Source organism: Scyliorhinus canicula, chromosome 4 (assembly GCF_902713615.1).
Source record: "Scyliorhinus canicula chromosome 4, sScyCan1.1, whole genome shotgun sequence".
Taxonomy (NCBI): Eukaryota; Metazoa; Chordata; class Chondrichthyes; order Carcharhiniformes; family Scyliorhinidae; genus Scyliorhinus; species Scyliorhinus canicula.
Genome location: NC_052149.1, coordinates 207,257,486 through 207,273,804, shown reverse-complemented (window position 1 = coordinate 207,273,804; position 16,319 = coordinate 207,257,486). Strand labels below are relative to the sequence as shown.

The 16,319-nt window shown below is 53.6% G+C and overlaps 1 protein-coding gene across 3 annotated transcripts in view; it reads right to left on the bottom strand.

The window, feature by feature from the left end:
• LOC119965338 (solute carrier family 22 member 5-like) overlaps nt 1–15,281 on the bottom strand; it is a 146,454-nt gene extending 131,173 nt beyond the window's left edge. Inside the window, exon 1 of one of the 3 annotated variants that reach the window (XM_038795966.1) lies at nt 14,810–15,281. In XM_038795966.1, the coding sequence (XP_038651894.1) occupies nt 14,810–15,199 (390 nt within the window). In that variant the 5' untranslated portion in view covers nt 15,200–15,281. The remainder of the gene's footprint in view (nt 1–14,809) is intronic. The other 2 variants (XM_038795964.1, XM_038795963.1) reach the window with 2 other exon arrangements.
• Between the last annotated feature and the right edge of the window lie 1,038 nt (nt 15,282–16,319).

The following is a 16,319-nucleotide window of genomic DNA, read 5'->3' as shown; positions in this document are numbered from 1 at the left end:
GCTTCTCCCTCCGCCTCCTGCAGCAGGTCATCTCCCCTCTGCATCGCGATGTTGTGCAGCGCACAGCAGACCACAACAATGCGAGCGACCCTGTCGGCCTGGTACTGCAGGGCCCCTCCGGAGCGGTCCAGGCACCTGAATCTCATCTTCAGGAGGCCAAGGCAGCGCTCCACCACACCCCTGGTTGCTGCTGGGTCTTCTTGTATCGTGTTTCCGCATTGGTCTGAGGCCTCCGTATAGGCGTCATCAACCAAGACCTCAGCGGATAACCCCTGTCGCCTAGCAACCAGCCCCTCAGCCGGGGGGCGACGTCCCTCAAACATCGCAGGGATGAACGACTGCGCCAGTATGTAGGAGTCATGCACACTCCCTGGGAACCTTGCACAGACATTCATGATCCTCATGTGGGGGTCGCATACCACCTGGATATTCATGGAGTATGTCCCCCTTCTGTTTGTGAACACGTCCCTGTCCCTTGCAGGCGGGCGCATGGGGACGTGGCAACAATCGATTGCCCCCTGCACCCTCGGTATCCCGGCCACGCTGGCAAATCCACGAGCTCGTGAGTCTTGACTTGCTTGGTCCTCGGGAAAGGTGATGTAGCGATCGGCGATGGCATAGAGGGCGTCGGTCACATCCCGGATACACCTGTGCACCGATGACTGGGAGATCCCGGAGAGGAACCCGCTCGGAGACTGGAAGGAGCCGGTCGCATAGAAGTTAAGAGCGACCGTCACCTTGATGGCAACCGGGATCGCGTGTCCTCCCCCCGTTCCACGTGGGGCGAGGTGCGCCACGAGGTGACAGATATGTATCACGGTCCGCCTACGCAGCCGGAGTCTCCTCCTGCAGGTGATGTCCGTCATTGTTAGGAAAGAGACCCGGACACGATACACCCTCGGCCTTGGTCGTCGCCTCTGGCGCCGTGGCTGCACCCTCACTCTCTCCTCTTCCTCCTCCTCCTCCTCCTCACCATGCTGCTCGACGACTGGGAACTCCTCGGCCCTTCCCTCTGCTGCTGCAGTTGGCCCTGCATCCACTGTGGGTTATGGGTGTGGATGCTGCTGCATCGCCAAATGCAGTGCAGCGGCCCCAACAACTGCGCAGAACATAGCCGTTCTGTTCACAGACAATGTGCTAACCTATAGAAGGGTGGTTGGGGCAGAGAAACTGGACATGTTAGACGGAGGTTAGTCGACAACTCGGCAGCCGCCAGCCACGGGATACCTGTGTGTCCCGGTGGCCTGGACGCACTGCTGACACGCGGGCAGCCTAACCCCTGGTCACTTTCTGCATCCAACGGCCAGTAAACTATGTCCTCCTCACGGGTGCGTCAGTGGCCTGTGTCCGTAAGCCACAGGGGAAACAGCGGCCTTGTCCTTGTGACCGGCCCAACCGTGGCATGGTGGCAGACATTTTGTTACGGGGTTGGACGGCTCACTCGCTCACTCTCTACCTAAACCCCCCCCCACTCCCACTCCCCCCCTCCATCTCCCCCACTCCCCCCTCCATCTCCCCACTCCCCCCTCCATCTCCCCCACTCTCCCCCACTCCCCCCTCCGTCTCCCCCACTCCCCCCTCCGTCTCCCCCACTGCCCTCTCCATCTCCCCCTCCGTCTCCCCCACTCCCTCCCTCCATCTCCCCCACTCCCCCCTCCGTCTCCCCCACTCCCCCCTCCGTCTCCCCCCTCCGTCTCCCCCACTCCCCCCTCCGTCTCCCCCACTGCCCTCTCCATCTCCCCCTCCGTCTCCCCCACTCCCCCTCCATCTCCCCCTCCGTCTCCCCCACTCTCCCCCGTCTCCCCCACTCCCTCCTCCGTCTCCCCCACTCCGTCTCCCCCACTGCCCTCTCCATCTCCCCCACACCCCCCCTCCCGTTCTCAGGGATGCCTTCCCCGTTGTGGCCAGACTCGAGCGGTGCGCTGAGCGGTGCGCTGAGCGGTGCGCTAACCTCCTGGAAGCAGTCGTCAGCCAGCACGACTGGTTGACGAACTTAAAAAGCAGGTGTGTTTCACGCCGTGTAAACAGTGCGCGATTAAGTCGGGACTTCGGCCCATTCGGGCCGGTGAATAGCGGGGGGGGGCAATTAGTAGCGATTCTGGTCGTGTCGGGGGCGTAATAGAGGCGTTTGGCGGGAATGGCGACTCGGAGATTTTGCGGGGTTCAGAGAATAGCGGGAGGGCGTCAGACCAGCGTCGCCGTAAAAATTTGCACCGCCCGCTATTCTCCGCCTCTTCGTGAGTGCGGAGAATCGCGCCCATGCTGTCAGGTGAATTGGACATTCTGAAGTCTCTCTCGGTTTACCCGAACAGGTGCTATACTGTGGCGACTGATGTGTTGGGCTGGCTGGGTCGATGTGGACTGCACTTGATGCAGAGTAGCGAGAGACACGCTTCCAACACTTGATAAGATGCAACACGATTTTATTTAACATCTAAACTATTATACATGTTCAACTGTGGGTTGACACTATGCTGACTTGAATGGAGACCTGACACTAGCCTGACCAGGTTTACTAGCTACCACATGGTGTTTGCACTGGCTAGCTCATGTGTTCTGCTTGTCTCAGAGGCTTGGTCCCGAGAGAGTGGGAAAACTGGTGCTCTCTGGCTTTATAGTGGTCGTGTCCTGTCTGGTGATTGGCTACTCTGTTCTGTGTGCTTACTGGTCATCCTGTGTGTCAATCACTGCCTGTCTGCACTCCATTATATGCATAGATGTATATTATGACAGCGACTAGGGGATTTTTAAAGTAACTTCACTGCAGTGTTAATGTAAGCCTACTTGTAACACTAATAAAGATTATAGTGTTGTCTGGACACGTTGACTGTTTTTCCAGCACCAATCAGAGTCCTGATTATTCCAGCGCCTATAGCCCCGTCCCCTTATTTGCCCCTTCCACCATCCGCACTCACATCGTATCTGGTTCCCTACCCCAGCACCGAACATTCTCAGCATTCACTACCCAGTAATAATGCAGTGGTAGAACTTACATTTTAAACCACTTGCCAGCTCTTTGAAAGAGCTATACAGTAATTTGGCCTATGCTGAGAGTTTAGGTCCAATTCCAAACTGTTCCAACATCACAACAAATGCTTCCATTCAACTCTACCGAATGCCTTCTCTGCATCTAATGCCCCTATCACCTCTTGCTCCTTCCCCACTGCTTAAATCAAAACCTCGTTTAACAATCATTGTACATTCAAAGCTAACAGTCTCCTCTTTCTGGATCCCTTCTGGTCTTCCCCCACTATCCATTGCTGGCACTTCTGTAATTTAAGAGCAAATGTTTAAACGTCTACCTTTCATAACAATACCAACCAACATGACCCACACTCCATTGGATCTTTATATTTCTTCAACAATAGTGAAATTGAAGCTTGCCACATCATCTCTGGGAGCACCTGCCTTTTCATTGCATCTTCAAACATTATTACCAGCAGTTGAGCCAGTTTATCCGTTAATTCCTTGTAGAGCGTCACCGGGAATCCATCTGGCCCTGCTGCCTTGCTGCCTCCCCCATCTGCACCTTCCCCATTGCAGTCTGTATTTCCTCCATCCCTATAGGTCCCTCCAATCCAGCCTTATCTTCTTCATCTAGAATTGGAAATTTAAATTCCTTAAAGAACTTTTTCATATTGCTCTCATCCCCCAGGGTCTTTGATCTATACAAACTCCTTTAAAACTTCTCGAACACCTTATTCGCCTGATCCGGTGCCGACACCAACCTCCCTGTTTCATCCCGGACCTGTATAATCCCCCTTGAGGCTGCCTGATGCCTAAATTGACCTGTCAAGATCCGACTAGCCGTGTCCCCATATTCATACACCATCCCTCCAGCCCATCGTAACTGGCGTACCGCTTTCCTAGTCGATAGTAAATCAAATTTCATCCACTAGCCGCGGGTGTTCCTCATTTCTCTGTGCACCTGTGCATTGTATGAGATTATTTCCCCTGCATTACTGCCTTAAGAGCTTCCCAAACCACTGAAGGTGAGACTTCCCCATTATTATTATGCATAATATATTCATCGATAACTTATCCTTTCGCAACAGCTCAAATCCGCCAACAATCCCACATCCATCAGCCAAAAGCCGGTCTTTGAATTGGCCCCTTCTCCAAGATTACTTCTACCAAGTGTAGGGCATGGTCCAAAATAATGATTGTGGAATAGTCCGCTTTTCTCAACCCCAGTAGTAGTGCCCTCCCTATGATGAAAAAAAAATCAATCCTTGAATATACAATGTGCACTGGGGAGAAGAAGGAGTCCTCCGGGCCTTCACACCCCACCTCCTTCATTAATGCTGCTAAACAGGGCAGCATGGTGGCAAAGTGGTTAGCATTGCCGCCTATGATGCTGAGGACCCGGGTTCAAATCCCGGCCCTGGGTCACTGTCTGTGTGGAGTTTGCACATTCTCCCCGCGTCTGCATGGGTTTCGCCCCCACAAAGTGTGCAGGTTAGGTGGATTGGCCACGTTAAATTGCCCCTTAATTGGAGAAAAAATTAATTTTAAGAAAACAATAAATAAATAAAAGCTGCCAAACTTTCACCACACCTGAAGGAGTAAATATCTGTGACTTTGAATGATCTAACTTTGGGTTCAGTACAGTTTAAATCCCCACCTAGACTTGGAATGGCTGCCACCGGCCTTTTCATAAATCTTACATCGTCCCAGTTCAAAGAATATGGGCGCGATTCTCCGCACCCGCGGAAAATCGCGAAGTTGCCCGTGAAAACGGCCGAGTTTTGCGACGGCCCGACACGGCCAATTTCCCGAGGTATTCACGTCCGGGAAATGGGCTAGGAACAGAGCCGCGTCAATCACGTGCGCGATGACGCAGGAACGCGGCGACGCTACAAACACGCCCATGTGACGCCGCCCGATGCCGTAAAAAGGCGCGGGCGAGCACAGAAACTATGCCAGGATGTCGGAGCTGAGGAGAGCAGCCCCGCGATTCGTGGAGGCTGATGTTGAGCTGCTGCCCGTATCCATCGAGCAGAGGAGGGGCATCATCTGCCCGCGTAGAGGGCATCGCCACCCTGCCAGCGAGGTGCGCCAGGCCTGGCGTGAGGTTGCTGCTGCCGTCAGTGCTGTGGGGCAGACCCCTCGCTCAGCTGACCAATGTCGGAAGAAGATGCACGACCTCACCAGGGCTGCCAGGGTAAGTGCCAAGAGGGTGCCCCCGGGTCACAACCATCCCTCTCCCCCCCCCTTTACTTAACCACCCACCTCCCCCCCCTGGCACGGGGGGTGGAGGGGGATTGGGGCAGAGTGAGTTGAGGGTGGTTCACAAAGTTGTCACGGACCCAGCGCTCTGGCCACGTGGAGAGATGCAATGGTCTTATTACAACTTAACCCGAAACTGTGCCAGTATCTGAATGGACTGCTGATACCTGCCGTATTGTAATGATCTACCTATGCCCCCTCCCCCAACAGGACAAGACCGCTCACAACACCTGTGTGCGGAACAAGACGGGAGGGGGTTCGCCCATCCTGCGGCCCCTCACACACGTTTGAGCAGAGGGCCCTGGACCTTGTTGGCGGATCTGCCACTCGGGAGATCGCGCAATGCGAGGTTGGCGGAGCTGCAACAAGTGAGACAACCCTGCATGACAAACACCCCCCCTCCCCCATCCTCTGTCCCTTCACACACCCTGCCCACTGGGACACATCCCCCATCCTCTGTCCCTTCACACACCCAGCCCACTGGGATACCTCCCCCATCCTCTGTCCCTTTACACACCCTGCCCACTGGGATACCTCCCCCATCCTCTGTCCCTTCACACACCCTGCCCACTGGGACCGTCCAGCGCCCTGCCGAGCGAATCTAAATAACCCGTTTCATTCTCTTCTCTAGGACGTGATGCCGAACGACCAGGGCCGTCTGGCTCCAGACGGACACAGGCATCTGCCCCCACCTCACCCGGGGCTGCACGACAGAGGGTGCCTGATCAGCAGGGAGTCCCATCCTCCCCAACCGAATCTGTGGAGCAGGACGCCCAGAGGGCGGCGACACCGCAAGATAGAGAAATGGCCCGCGAACGCCCTGCGGCCTCTCAGCGGGCCGATGACATTGAGGAGGCGTCCACCCAAGACGACCTCGAGCTTGCGGCACAGCTATCTCCCGCACCATCCACCATCCCAGAGACACTCACCCCGGTGGGCCTATTTAGTGATGAGGCTCCTTGGTCACAGTCTGGGTCGCACATCACAGCTGAGCAGGTACAGCAGGTGGAGGTCGGAGCAGCCGAGAGCCCGGACTGGCAGAGGGCAGGCCAGGCCCAGCATGCAGCTGGCTCCCAGACGTTTTCCGAGTTCCTGGACTTTCTCAACCCACCCGCACAGCCGATGCATCAAGAAACCCGGGGACACAATGACGGGATGAGGGTTGTCTTTCAGACTCTGCAGACGTTGTTAGAGGAGTCGAACCTCATCCACGAGCAGGGAGTGGTGCCGCTCATGGCAGCAACCCAGCCCGACACCGCACGGGTGGCATCCGCGGTGGAGGCAATGGGTGAAACGGTTTGGGCCATGGGTCAGGTGAAGCAAGGCGTTGGGCTTAATGTGCACGCGTCATCCTCGGCCCTGGACAGGGTTGCCCTCTAACAGGCAGCAATGCGCCAGAGCCAAAACGACATTGCCGGCGCGCTGCGGGCCTTGGCCGAGTCTCAGCAGGTCATGGCCCAGTCGCAGCACGCCATGGCACAGTCACAGAAGTCGATGGCACAGTCCCAGAAGTCGATGGCACAGTCCCAGCAGTCAGTCGCGGAGAGCATCAACCGCATGACACATGTGCTGGATGGTGTCGTGCACTCACAGGTTGAGATCGCACAGTCCCTAGAGGGAATGTCTAACTCCCTGGACTCTGTCTCTGCAAACCTTCGGATCCTGGTGGATACTGTTGCAGGCCTCCAGGACTGGCAGCGCCAGGTGTCGGTGACGCGATGGGGCATCTCCCCGCTCGCACCTCTGTCCCAAAGTGATGCCCGGGGGCCACCGGGCTCCCTGAGGGAGGAGGAGGTTTCGGGGCCCGTCCCATCAACTCCGTCACGGGACGTCCCGGAATTCTCGGCCTCCCCCCGTCCCATCCAGGGCCGGCTCAAGGTACCGGCAACTCGGGCAGTCGCCCGGGGCGCCATGTGCTAGGGGGCGCCATCAAGGAGTGCGTGACCGCCGTCAGAGACCCGGCACCGCGTAAAAGACTCAGGACCCGCGCATGCGCCGCCAGCGCATGCGCGGTGGCCGCCCTCCCCCAGGCCGTCCCGCACAAACATGGCGGATGGATCCAGGCTCGCCGGTGGAAGAAAGGAGGCCCGCCAACAGAGAGACCGGCCCGCCGATCGGTGGGTCCCGATCATGTACCAGGTCACTCCGCCCCCCCCGCCCCTCGGGCCCCCTCCGCCCCCCCCCCCCCCCTCCGGCCCTCCCCCACCGCCCCCCCGCCCCACCGCCTCTGCCCCCCCCGCCCCCCCGAAGGGCGCCGAAGTTCAGCTTGCCCGGGGCGCCAGCAACCCTAGGGCCGGCGCTGGTCCCATCCCTGGTGCATCGGGTGGGCAACAGGCAGAGCAGGGTGGCACAACGTCACCCGAGACGCCCGCAGAGCAGCCTGGCCCATCAAGGCTGAGTCGCCCCAGGAAACGCTAGAGTGTCCGTGACGATCTCAGCGGCCACCAAGGTGGATGGTTCAGCTATTGCCATGGGGCAGACTCTCTCTAACGATTCTGACCTCACAGCTCTTCGCAGAGCGGGCTGTCATCATTCCACATGGCACTGATCACACCCGCTGACACAGCCATCAATGTTGTACCATACCGCCTGGACCCAGTGATAAGGGTGATGTCGGAGTGGAGCAGTGTACACTGAGAGGGGGTGGGGGGGGTTGTGGTGGTGGCAGTTGTGGGTTGACCCTCTGCACGACTAGCGAAGCAGGTGGTGGTTTGGTGTTCAGTGGGGACGTCGCATGCGACGCGTGAACCGTGCTGCCACCAAGGCGTCGCGTGCCCGCCGTCCTCGCCGGGTCCGCCGTGCCGCCTCCTGGACATCACCAGCACCTGGGTCGTGTCTGCGTGCTGCGCCCGCCACTCCGCCAGCCTCCTCCTCCTCCTCCTCCTCCTCCCTCTCCTCCTCCTCCTCCTCCTCTGTGCTGGCACCACTGCCACTGGCTTCTCCCTCCGCCTCCTGCAGCAGGTCATCTCCCCTCTGCATCGCGATGTTGTGCAGCGCACAGCAGACCACAACAATGCGAGCGACCCTGTCGGGCTGGTACTGCAGGGCCCCTCCGGAGCGGTCCAGGCACCAGAATCTCATCTTCAGGAGGCCAAGGCAGCGCTCCACCACACCCCTGGATGCTGCATGGGCCCGTGTTTCCGCGTTGGTCTGAGGCCTCCGTATAGGCGTCATCAGCCAAGACCTCAGCGGATAACCCCTGTCGCCTAGCAACCAGCCCCTCAGCCGGGGGGGGGGGGGGGGGGGGACGCCCCTCAAACATCGCAGGGATGTACGACTGCGCCAGTATGTAGGGGTCATGCACACTCCCTGGGAACCTTGCACAGACGTTCATGATCCTCATGTGGGGGTCGCATACCACCTGGATATTCATGGAGTATGTCCCCCTCCTGTTTGTGAACACCTCCCTGTCCCCTGCAGGCGGGCGCATGGGGACGTGAACATAATCGATTGCCCCCTGCACCATCGGTATCCCAGCCACGCTGGCAAATCCACGAGCTCGTGAGTCTTGAGTTGCTCGGTTCTCGGGAAAGGTGATGTAGCGATCGGCGATGGCATAGAGGGCGTCGGTCACATCCCGGATACACCTGTGGACCGATGACTGGGAGATCCCGGAGAGGTTCCCGCTCGGAGACTGGAAGGAGCCGGTCGCATAGAAGTTAAGAGCGACCGTCACCTTGATGGCAACCGGGATCGCGTGTCCTTCCCCCTTCCATGTGGGGTGAGGTGCGCCACGAGGTGACAGATATGTATCACTGTCCGCCTTCTCAGCTGCTCCTCCTGCAGGTGATGTCCGTCATTGTAAGGAAAGAGATCCGGGCACGGTACACCCTCGGCCTTGGTCGTCGCCTCTGGCGCCGTGGCTGCACCCTCACTCTTTCCTCCTCCCCCTCCTCCCCCCCATGCTGCTCGACGACTGGCAACTCCTCGGCCCTTCCCTCTGCTGCTGCAGCTGGCCCTGCATCCACTGCGGGTTGTGGCTGTGGATGCTGCTGCATCTCCAAATGCAGTGCAGCAGCCCCAACCACTGCGCAGAACATAGCCGTTCTGTTCACAGACATTGTGCTAACCTACAGAAGGGTGGTGGGGGGCAGAGAAGCGGGACATGTTAGACGGAGGTTAGTCGACACCTCGGCAGCCGCCTGCCACAGGATATCTGTGTGTCCCAGTGGCCTGGTCGTGCTGCTGACACGCGGGCAGCCTAACCCCTGGTCACTTTCTGCATCCAACGGGCAGTTAACTACGTCCTCTTCACCGGTGCGTCAGTGGCCTGTGTCCGTAAGCCACAGGGCAAACTGCAGCCGTGTCTTCGTGACCGGCACGCCATGGCAGGATGGCAGACATTTTGTAACCGGGATTGGACGGGTCACTCGCTCACTCTCTCCCTACCCCCCCCCACTCCCACTCCCCTCCTCAGTCTCCCCCACTCCCCCGCCATCTCCCCCACTCCCCCCTCCGTCTCCCCAACTCCCCCCTCCATCTCCCCCACTCCCCCCCACTCTGGACCCCCCTCCCGTTTTCGGGGATGCCTTCCCCGTTGTGGCCAGACTCCAGTAGTGCGCTGAGCGGTGCGCTGAGCGGTGCGCTCACCTCCTCGAAGCTCTCATCAGCCAGCACGACTGGTTGACGAACTTGAAAAGTAGGTGTGTTGGCCGGCGTGAAAACAGTGCGTGATGACGTCGGGACTTCAGCCCATCCGGGCCAGGGAATAGCGGGGGGCCAATAAGTAGCGATTCTGGTCGTGTCGGGGGCGCGTTCGAGGCCTTTGCCGGGAATCCCGACGTGTAGTTTGTGCGGGGCCAGCGTTGCTGTGAATATTTCCGCGGCCCGCTATTCTCCAAACCGGCGTGAGTGCGGAGAATCGCGCCCTATATATTGACCAGTACTACCGATCTTGCCTCCAATGTACCTTTTGACGATGAAGTCAAGCCCCTTGATTCCACTATTACTTTCTTCATCTGGAACCTAACCCTTTTGCTGACCAATATTAGCACCCCTCTGCTATTAAAACCTGAGTTTTGGAGTCATAACTGATTCTTTACCCTCAAATGAGTCTCCTGTAACAGCACCACATCAACTTTCATACTCTTCAGATTTGAGAGGACACTTGTCCTTTTCATCAGCCCTCCCAGTCCCCTTCTGTCACCAACCGGATCAGGGATCTCTCACCCCCATCTCTTTCTGTTCAATCATCACCCTTCTGAGGGGCATGTCTGTCTCTCCGCCAAAATTTTAAATTCCTTATCTCATTTTTATAACATGTGGCCTCACCCGCTGCATGGGCCCGATGCTTATCCCTTACCTCCATCAGCCAGCTTTCCACAAACCCCCATAAATCCCCCAGATATTTACTCGTGAAACTGCTTTCCTCATCCTTATCCCTATTCCCCATTCATTCACTCCTCCTAGGCTGGCCGAATCCTGTTTTAGAAGGTTCGACCCGCCACAGTAATTCCCCTCACCGTGCTTCCGTTCACAAGCCAGTTCCAGCTTACTCCCTTTAATGCCCTCTTCATTAACGTCTTAAACATAAGGCACTTCACATTGCCCTTCTCCCTACTTCTGTTTTTTAATTGTTTTCTCCCCCTTCTCCAAATTTCCTATCCTAGTTCTTTCCTAAACATTTCTATATAATCCTAATATAATACAACTGACCAAATATGTTAATAAACGGCAAAACCGCATATAAAGGGGGATAACTATAACACAATATCCCATCACCTCCAAACCAATCCAATCTAATCGTAATATCAGAGCCGTAAAGATTTAATCCAGTCCCAGGCCTTCAGTCCTTACAAATGCTTCCGCCATCTCTACAGAATCAAATAAAAAGTTCCTTGGAGTTGTATGTCACTTATAATCTTGCCGGGTGGGCCATTCCGGATTGTTCCTTTTATAGAGTGCTGCTTTCGCCTTTTTGAAAGCCATACATTATTTCATCAATTCCATTGTCACATCTTGATCGATGCGAATGGCTTTGCCTTCCAATCTCGCCTCCCGTTTCAGCTTCACCTATTGTAATACTCGTTCCTTAGCCTGATACCTGCTGAAGTAAATGATCACTGCTCTCAGTGTTTGGTTCACCTGTAGTTTCAGGCGAAGTGATGGGTGGGCATTGTCGAGCTCAAAAGGGATAACCTTCTCTTCTTCACCCAACAGCTTTGCAAACATTCTGCCAAAGTGTTCTGTTGCTCTCTGGCCTTTTAGCCCTTCCAGCAGCCCCACAATCCGAAGATTGTTCTGTCTTGAAGTTGCTCAACGTCAATCTTTTTTCTTAGCTATTTCTTCATCTTCCACTGCTTCTGGTGGAGTTTGATGGACATAGAGGAGCGGATGAGCCGGTGGTTTATCCAGAAGTCATCTACACTGTTCTTTGCTTTGGTGATGAGGACATCCTTTTAGTCTCTGGATCGGATGATGTTGAAGGCGATAATGTGCCAGTGCTTTGATCATAGATGTCACCTAGAAGGCAAACTTGTCTTTTTGGCGGAACAGTGTGAGTGACAGTGATGACAATTGGTGAGCAGAAGGTGAGAAGCATGATCTTAAAGCCAATACGGAGGCATGGTTACAAGGAGATTTTTGTGAGGGCCACGAAGAATCCAGCACGAGTTTTAAGGATACAAAGAAATAACATTTATTTACAATAACATGTATCTACAAAACAGCAGCAGCAACTTCCCTTGCTGCTCACTCCTCTCTCTGCTGGTTCTAAACTGGCCAGCTCTATTTATGCAGGGAGTCTGCTAATGATTTCTCCCCCCCCCCCCCCCCCCCCCCCCCCTTATTGGGGAAGCTCATACTCCCATAGGATTGTGGGATTGTCATTAGTCCCCAGCCAGTGGTAAGCAGGCAGGTTATAACAGAGATCAAAGCTGAGAATTAAATATTATGGGATATGTGACTTATTATAAGGAACGGCAAAAAGGAGAGGATTGTGGGTACCTTTGTTAGTTCGAGATGGAAGAATACAAGAGTAAGAAAGGATTTTTGTCAGAAAATGTGAAATCCATATGGACGAAGGTGAGAAATAACAAAAGGAAGCAGATACTGGTGGGAGCAGTGTATAGGCCCTCAAATAGCAGCTATACTGTAAGACGAGTATAAATCTGGAGATAATGAAGGCATGTTAAAAAACAGTACTTTAATCACAGGTGACTTTAATCTTCATGTGGACTGGAAAAATCTAATTGGAGGAGGTAGTCATGAGGAATAATTCATCGAGCATTTCCCAGAACATTATGTTGTGGACCCAACCAGGGATCAGGCTGATTCTGGCAATGTGCACCCAGACAAGTTTAACAAACAATCTCAGACTAAATGATGCACTAGGAAACAGTGACCATACATGGTACAATTTAGCATTCAGTTTGGGTGTGAGGAATAACTGTGCTGGACTTAAATAAGGGTAGTTACAAATGAATGAGGGCAGCATTGGCTGGAGTGGAGTGGGAAAGGAGTTTAGCAGAAAATACGGTTGATCAGCAATGGCAGACATTTATGAAAATAATTTATGACTCACGGTAAAGATATATCCCAGTGAGGAAAAAGGATTCTCGAAGAGGATAAAGCAGCCAAGATTAACCAAGGAAGTTAAAGATAGCATTAAACTGAATGTAAAAAACATATAATGTGGTCAAGATTAGTGGTAAACCAGACGATTGGGAAGGTTGCAAAAAAATAAACAAAAGATGGCCAAAAACATAATAAAGAGAGAGAAGATAAACTATGAGAGGAAACTAGCAAATAATATAAAAACATTCAGTAAGAGCTTCTTTAAACGTATCAAAAGGAATAGAGAGGCCAAAGCGAACATAGGTTCATTGAAGAGATTCATTGAAGAATGAGACTGGAAAGAAAATAATGCGGAACCAGGATATGGCAGAGGAGTTAAATAAATACTTGTGTCAGTCTTCTCAGGTTGGAAGACACGAATAACATTCCAATAACACTAAATAATCAAGTGTCAGAGGTCAGGGAGGAAACAAATACAATTATCACAAGAGAAAAATTACTAGGTAAGCTAGTGGGGTGAAAGTCTGAGAAATCCCCAGGACCTGATGGGTTGCATCCTAGGACAATAAACGAAGTAGTTACAAAAATAAGAATAATCTTTATTAGTGTCACAGGTAGGCAATGAAGTTACTGTGAAAATCCTCCAGTCGCCACACTCCGGCGCCTGTTCGGGTACATGAGGGAGAATTCAGAATGTCCAATTCATCTAACAATCACGTCTTTCGGGACATGGAGGAGGAAACTGGAGCACCCGGAAGAAACCCACACAGACACGGGTCGAATGTACAAACTCCACCCAGACAGTCACCCGCGGTCAGAATCAAACCCAGGACTCTAATACTCTGATGCAGCAGTGCTAACCAGAGTGCCACCATGCTGCCTCAATAGCCAAATGTCACACTTTTGCTCTTGTCTTATGGTCCTCTGGGTCTCCTGGTGGGGGAGGAGGGGGTTTGTTAGGTCAGTGGGGGGGTTGGGTCAGGGCGAGGCATCATTCAGGTCAGGGGATGGGTTGAGTTGGGGAGTTTGGGTTGTGGTGGACGTGTTGGGGATCGGGTCACAAGGGTTGTCGTTAGGGTCAGGGGGTTGAGTCAAGGGGTGTTCCGACGGTCAAATAAACCAGGTGAGGGGCTATCGGGGGATGTTTGGGTCAGGTTGGGTGTGGAGGGTCCTGTGTGGTATCATGTGCATCGAGCGGAGTGGGGCCGGTTTAGCACAGTGGCCTAGACAGTTGGCTTGTAATGCAGAGCAAGACCAGCAGCGCGGGTTCAATTCCCATACCGGCCTCCCCGAACAGGCACCAAAATCTGGCGACTAGGGGCTTTTCACAGTAACTTCATTGAAACCTACTTATGGCATTAGGCGATTATTATTGACAGAGCTGGTTTAGCACAGTGGGCTAAACAGCTGGTTTATAATGCAGAACAAGGTGACAGTGCGGGTTCAAATCCCGTGCCGGCCTCCATGAAAAGGTGCTGGAATGTGGCAACTAGGGGCTTTTCACAGTAACTTCATTGAAGCCTACTTGTGACAATAAGTGATTATTACACAATTATCATTGGGGAAGGATTGGGGTTCCCCTGGGACGTTGGGGTTGTGGGAGGCCTGTGCGGGCCAGGTCTGGGTTTTTTAAATTTTTACTCTGAAGTTAGAAGCAGTCTTTTCCTTCTCATTCTATCAGAGTAAAATTAGTATAAAACTGGCAGAACGAGGGTGGCATGGTGGCACAGTGGTTTGCACTGCTGCCTGCGGCACTGAGGACACGGGTTCGATCCCGGCCCTGGGTCACTGTCCTTGTGGAGTTTCCACATTCTCCCCATGTCTGTGTGGGTTTCACCCTCACAACCCAAAGATGTCCAGGGTGGGCCACACTAAATTGCCCCTTAATTGGAACAAAATAATTGGGTACTCTAAATTTATTTTCAATAAACAACTGGCAGAGCTGTCCAAAGTGAGTGAGTTAAATAGGGATGGTCATCTACCCCCACCCCATGCGAATCTGGAGGCACAGGAAATTGTCAGACTGACTACTGCCAAAGTAGTGACTATTCCTTCAGCCACTTACCTCGCTGACGATGGTGGAGATGTACTGATCCTTACTGTACTCCCAACCATCCAAACAGGGCTCCTGTTCCACCTCAGACATATTGATGGAATCTGGGTCGGCAAACGTCGCTGAAAGATTCCTGATCACATCCAACCGGTACCGTCTGCACTGGCTGTGCTGGAGTTTGCCTCTTTCTTGTTCCAGAGGGAGAGTCCGATTCAGCCACGCTTCACTCAGATTGAGATTCCCGGGAATTAAACAGCGATGTTCCGGAACATCCCCGACAAAAACTATGGACATTCCGCAGAAACCGTTGGGAAAGACGCTGGCGCTCAAAAGGAAGAAGATCATTTTCTGGAAGGGTCCCCATTCACCCAGGAAAGCGGTGATTTCATCGTAATCCCGCATGTTAGTGAGAGCGGGAGGACTGAGAGCGACTGACTGACTTCCCTCAAACTGCAGCAATTTACCTTCGGGGGCGGAGCGTAACCACAGCCTGGAGTTATTTCAAAGTTCATTTCAACCTCAATCGTTTCCACTTTAATTGGTGATCTCATCTTCACCCGGCCCCCAGAGCTCCTCCCAATGTCACCACATTCTTCTTTCAATAAAAAACTGGTTGGCCAACACTGATGTATTTTTGTTCTTCTGGAGAGAGAAACACTAACTTTTTCGTAACTTTAAAGAACAGTTATCACAAATATTACGATTTCTGTTTACTAACTTCTGGCAAGGGATGAAAATAATTATTTTAAAACGCGTTGGAGGTATAGGCTGCGTGGAGACGGCCCAAACATTCCAACCAGCTGGATATGTTTTTTGGAATTTAGGAGGTGGGTTCTTTGCTTCTGAGACCTTGGGCACAATCTTGCGGCCTCGTGACGCTCATGCGCAAGTGTAATGAGGCCATTGAATAGCGGGAGAGGTCAAAAATGGGAACCGCGCCAGGCGCCAAATAGTTTGCGATGCAAATAGTTTGCCCACTCCCGTGGGCAAAATTGGGATCTTGCTGTGTGTAACGAGAAACCAATGTCACCACTTAAAGCCTATTTCCATACTGATGTACCTTCAATTCACAGTGAGGCAGAGAGAGCAAGTGAACAGTAGGCTTTATTAGTCATGAACTTGCCTAGCCAGTGTCAGTAGTACAGGAGAATCCCGCCCACAAAAGGCCGGCTTAGATATGGCCCCGGTGTTGGCAGATAGTACAGTACCTGGAAGAAGTTCATATCACCACTTCCAGGTCACAGGTTACAGGTTATGGTATCATGCATACATTATGGTGAATACATTCACCACATTCACCCCCTGTTAAAAAAATTCAAGTCCAGCGGGGGTGACATGGGGTCATTACATATTCACTCTATCTGGAGGCCGGATCGTTCTCTTCGACCTCCACAGCTCTGGCGGTGAGGCGGGCATAGTTGTCGCAGGTGGTGACTCCAGGGGCGTTGTGTCTGCAGCTTGAGCCTCAGTCCGGGGTGTTGGAGACGGGGTGCGGGGGAAGGGTGGGGGGTGATGGGTGGCA